Genomic DNA, 5,461 nt, shown 5'->3' with positions numbered 1-5,461 from the left:
AAAGTTATACCATCAGGGTAAAGTTATGGGTTGTTATAGCACAACACACAAACACAGAGCTTAACAATATTAAATGAACTTGAAATTCAGGAATTCGGCCATGAAGTTACAGAACAAAGAATTGGAACAAAATCCCTTATCCGATGACCAAAAAATAGGTTCAGGATCCAAATCATAATAAAATAGGAGATTGATCTTTTCTTAACAGTGTAGCTTTTAACGAATTAGCCTTGACAGAATGTATTTGCCCCAAAAACAAAAAATCAGTGCTTAGTGAAAGATGATTAAAGGAAAAGGGAAAAAAAATATATGTCAAGACACTCATTTATATAATAGAACAGAAAGGCTCCCACTAATCTCGCTACATTATGTCGCCAATCACCCTTTTTTTCTAGATTCTATAAGCAGGGCAATTTATAGAACCTGCTGGCTTGCAGACAGTAGACACATCAAAAAGTTTATCCGCTATCAATTCCTACTGATTTTAAACGAAAAATGGTTGAGGAAGAAGATCAAATCCAAAATTTATAGTTAAAGACACTAATTTTCAAATGAGTTTGAAGCTCAAGAGAAATGGCACTGGTTTGGCTTACATATGCAAAGAGTCCCACTTTGTACAGCGAGCTTAAATGAAATTTGCTCAGGCTACACGTACGATCCAGGGCCTCTAAGTATCCGATGCCTAGGCATCGCTGGAACAAACGAAATTAAACGAGGATCCCGTCCATGTGTTCTTGCCTTCTTGATTAGACTGGCACCACCATCCTAACGTAACAGAAAAGATCGCACATATGCTTGTAGATGCTAATAGAACAAAAATCACTCAGCAGTTGTTATGCTAAAACGAGACTTGGAAGACATACTAGGTAGTTGCTCGCGTAGCATGTATCAATTAGGCAATAGGTAGCATCAAGCATGGTATTCCTGTAACATAGAACATGGACTTTAAGAGAACTGTAATGATCGGCATGGAATCTTTACCTAGTTCACAACGGGAATAGCTTGATGACCAAGCCAACTGCGATTACAGATGGAACTGCTAATGTATACCAGCAGCACAGAATATATTTAGTTGAAAAATCACAGCAGGAGCAAGCTAGACACTTGCAGACATATTATCTGCTATTTTTTTAATTAAATTAAATAAATCAACCTCTACTTACAAGCAAAACATTTTACTAGCAGGAATAGCAGGAATGCACTTTGGGCTTTTTAAACAGCTTGATAGTTTCAAAAGGCTTCTTGATGACGGTATACTTGACTGTTACAATCTCAAATATAAAATCATGCTAACTTGGCTGTGAATATAATACCACAGCACCAAGAAGAGGAGCAGGTTTCATGAGGCCACGGAGATCTTTTACACAGACTGGACATTTCCCTGAGATTAGGTATGGGACTTGGCAGCCCCATCTTTCCATCCTCTTTGACGCGCCCTTAGCTCCCAGATTGATGTCAATTTCTTTTGTGCTGCTAATGTGGCTTCTGCTTTCTCCCTTGCTCCTTCACAGGTTTCCATCCCCGAATTGCATTTGTCAGCTTCCTTTTGATACTGGGATGCAATCTTCTTAGCCTCAAGCAGAGCTATATCAGCCCGCTGCTGATTCTCTAGTGCTTCAGTTTCCCGCAGCTGCAATTCCTCTTTCAGTAGCTCTGCAAAATTCCTCTCAGTATCTGCATTCACCTCTGGGTCATGCTTCGCACAATCTGCATAATATATGCCAGGCGGAATGAGATACCATGACACCATGGTTCAATCGTATCATTCACATAACATTTTATGGTTTACTACTGAATACCAAACATAGGCACATAATGAAATGAAGTTTGAGAAGATAATTATTTTGAAATACATATACATATGTGCATTGCACCCTATGTTAAACAAGAAAACCAAGCTCCGTTAATTGTTTTGAAGTTTCTTTTAAGTATGCAGATAATTAAACAACATAAAAGCCAATAGTCATTGTAAGTAATGACAGATAAGAGGAGTTTTGTTATTATTTTTCTTAGCATAGCTATAATACCCTCAACACTTTCCAGTTTCCATAAAACACATGCAAATAAAAGAACAAAGCATAAGCACTAGAGGATGCAAGAATGTTCGAAAGGAACAGCATAGATGATAAATCCTGAATTTCCTCACAGGGGTTTGGTAATGTTGCATGACATAAGGATTGTTTAAGGATCACAGATGGTCATGCCTTTACAAACAAGCTGGCATAGCTTAAGGAAAAGGACGAGCAACCAATCAAAAGAAAAGCCTGTTAGGTTTAACATACTCTAATAAGAGTAAGACAGTTATTTGCAATAACAATAAAATGTCACTTAGGAAAAGAAACATCCGCACAGAAGCTTAAATATTTTAGCTTAACACACTTCTCAGCCTTCTTCATGTGACTACCATAAAGTTTTAAGAAAAGAAAAGAGAGAAATGCAAATACCTCTCTGTCATAGCATAAGACAGCTTTATAGAAACAGTGAAAAAATATGAGTAAAATTTCATCATATGAAGCAATATTATCATTTGCAATATGAGTAAAATTTCATCAAATGACGCAATATTATCATTTGCGATATGTGCCATCTAAAAAGCAAATTGGTTTCTGAAATTGGGTCAACAAATAAGAAAATATGTAGTGGAAAAACAACTTAAATTGTCACAATAATTGGAAAAATCACATTCACTGAACTAGACAAAAATTTATATATTCTAACCATATTTTGGGGGGAAATAGCACCTGATGAAATGATTGCAGAGAGAAAACAAAATAGAAAAGGTGTTAATTGTGGCTTAGTAGTGTTTATCCATTTCCCCAATGAATGAGGGAAATATTTCAGAAATCATCCTTTGATAAAATCATATATATAGTTAACAACTGTGATAAGTAAATTTCTGGGTAATTTCAGAATTCATGGGACAGCCTCTATATTTTTGACAAAGTCTGAACGAGTTTAGTAAAATTTTTCCGTCACTTAAAAATATAAATCATATTTTAACAGAAAACAAGCTATTAAATGCAGGTAGACTGTAGCAAGATTTCTTCTATTTCCCTTCTCATGCACATGCATATAGAACCAAGAAAAGGAAAATGCTTAAGCTGCTCGGTTTTGAAATTACAAATGATCTCCCACTCAAATAAAGTTAATTCATGACAGATAAACTAACCTGTGAAGGATGATGCATTGCTCAATCCTGCAGAAAATGGACAAAGTTGAAGTGAGTATAAACATGATGAATTATGTAACTTATCAAATACACCAGCACAAAATTCAAACTGACATAATTGACCTAGAAACCAATATACTCATGCTAATGATTCAGTGGGAGTGACATTCAGTAGGCAGATTATGTATGAAGCTACAGCAATACAATTTTGGTATTCTGCATCAAAAGCCAGGTCAAAAGACAAAGAACAAGCACACAAATGAACAAACACAAACAACAGGTGTAACTTGTCTCAAAAATGTTTCGCCCCGTTAAAAAACCATAGCCAAAAGCATCCCAGCATAGATGATACAGAAAGTTCAAGGCTTTACACGCTATAACAGTATGTATGATTATAGCATTTATATCTAAACTATCAGATAAATGTCTCACATGAGCTCTTGGAGAATACATTAATTTGTTCAAGAAAATGCCACATGGGGCAACCTTTTCTTGAGCAGCACTATCTAAGTGTTTTGATCCAAGTTAAGAAAACCAGAATGTTTTGAGGTATTCAAAGAAGAACAAGAAATAGTTTCAATTGAATAACAAAGCACGGGCAAAATATTGTTGATTAGCATTTTGAACTGCCAAGAATTATATTTTTCACGTTATCATATCCATTTAAGCAATTGTACTAACCCGTGCTTTCAGACCATCAAAAGGCACTCAGCATATCCAAGCACGGAAAAAATCACAGGGAGAGCAAGTACCACAGATAACCAAGACGGGAACCATAGCCAAATGTGTTTCTCAACAGAAAATCATCTAAATGGCTTCACTAAAATGTCTCTACATAACTTAGTGCAGCAAATTCAACCATGGTCTCCACCTAATAAAAATCTGAAACGAACCATCTCAACCAACAAAATTAAGCTATTGAATGAGGCTCTAAAAATTGTTTTATCTATCACACCCACCCCTCAAGTGAAAAGTCTTTTGGGTGAAAACTTACACAAGTCCATCAGCACCTTGTGCTCCGTCATTAAGGTTTTAATACTATGATAAAAAACCATCTTAATCTGAAAATTAAAGCCGTTAGGTCCAAGAATGGTTTTCCATTACTCTCTAGCACCATTTTTTAGCATTCAAATAATTACAAATACGAATACAAGCATTTAAAACATGATTAATGCTGTATCTCCTTGGATACAAAAAAAATACACATACTAGGTTATGAAATTAAAAGGATTGATGCTTGACACTACCGAGACACTGTATAGTTCGAGAATCCAAAACATAGCACCGGCATCCACATGAACATGAAGGTTGGATTTCAAAGTAAAATACTTGAAGATATCTCTCTGGCATGGATCTGAATCTAACTAAAACTAGGTTTCCAACTAGTACAACTAAAACCCAGAATTGTTTGAACAAGATAAAAAGTGTGTACCTTAGATTTCTGTAAGAAGTTGTCTGATTTGCCATTTTATTTGAGAATTACAGTAAAAGTGATGGAGGGAGTGAAGAAAGAAATGATATAAAGATAGAGGTAGCGATAGATCTCTTAACCTTGAGGAATGGAGAGGAGAGGCTGAGAAGAGCAATCACAGTCACAAGGAGAGCAAATTGGAGAAGATCGAGCAACAGCAACAAACCCTTCTTTCAAGTGCCAGTAAAGAGGCGGCCCCAGAATGTATCCTGCTATACACACCGCCATTAACCCCAACCCCACCTTCACCGCTGCCGCTTGCTGCTTCTTCGTTGCCATTCCTTATCTATCTGTATGTAGTATCTACTACTAATAAGATTTCCTTCTCAAGAAATCACAATTACTTGTGCTTTCTTCTGCTGCTACTCGAGCTAGATTTTCTTGAAATCCAAATAACACTGTTTAGTTAATTTATCTTGAGAAGGGAAAAAAGTGACAACTGGTAAGGAGTCATTGAATCTGATTGACTTGCTGTCTCTCTCTCTCAAAATAACCTTTTCTTGAGTCGACTCTATTGCTGGTAGTCGGTGATGCTACCGCCCTTTAAAATACTGTCCTTTCCTTTTCCATTTCTGACTTTCATCATTTCAACAGTTTATGACGATGTTTGGCTGTTTCTTCGTAGTTATTTTTAAAATATTTTTTATTTTAAAATATATTAAAATAATATTTTTTATTTTTTAAAAAATTATTTTTTATTAATTTAAAATAAAAAATTTATTTTTTTAAAAAAATATTTTTATAAAGCAAAACAAACAGGAACTTAATATGTGTTTGGCCTTTTATCATAGTTAAAAATATAAATTTTTAAAAAATATAAG

The 5,461-nt window shown here is 35.2% G+C and overlaps 2 protein-coding genes across 2 annotated transcripts in view; one reads left to right on the top strand and one right to left on the bottom strand.

Annotated features, from left to right (window-relative positions):
• LOC105112960 (uncharacterized) overlaps positions 1–1,385 on the top strand; it is a 4,051-nt gene extending 2,666 nt beyond the window's left edge. Inside the window, exon 5 of the mRNA XM_011008899.1 lies at positions 1,319–1,385. Within this exon, the coding sequence (XP_011007201.1) occupies positions 1,319–1,385 (67 nt within the window). The remainder of the gene's footprint in view (positions 1–1,318) is intronic.
• LOC105112953 (uncharacterized) lies at positions 1,073–5,172 on the bottom strand. Its single transcript, XM_011008885.1, has 3 exons — positions 4,721–5,172; positions 3,170–3,196; positions 1,073–1,707 (listed from the first exon to the last, which is right to left on the bottom strand). Exons 1-3 carry the CDS (start codon positions 4,917–4,919, stop codon positions 1,388–1,390), a joined length of 546 nt encoding a protein of 181 aa, XP_011007187.1. The 5' UTR covers positions 4,920–5,172; the 3' UTR covers positions 1,073–1,387.
• Between the last annotated feature and the right edge of the window lie 289 nt (positions 5,173–5,461).

The sequence above is a fragment of the Populus euphratica genome, unplaced genomic scaffold (assembly GCF_000495115.2).
Source record: "Populus euphratica unplaced genomic scaffold, PopEup_1.0 scaffold380.1, whole genome shotgun sequence".
NCBI lineage: Eukaryota > Viridiplantae > Streptophyta > Magnoliopsida > Malpighiales > Salicaceae > Populus > Populus euphratica.
This window is presented reverse-complemented; position numbering and strand designations above follow the sequence as displayed.

Bases quoted from the DNA above. Each gene is read 5' to 3' on its own strand.
- LOC105112953 (XM_011008885.1), bottom strand. From the start codon at position 4,919: ATGGCAACGAAGAAGCAGCAAGCGGCAGCGGTGAAGGTGGGGTTGGGG. The intron at 3,197-4,720 runs GTTAAGAGATCT...CATTTTCTGCAG, and splicing joins TCTCCTCTCCATTCCTCAAG to GATTGAGCAATGCATCATCC. The intron at 1,708-3,169 runs GTTAGTTTATCT...TATATTATGCAG, and splicing joins CAATGCATCATCCTTCACAG to ATTGTGCGAAGCATGACCCA.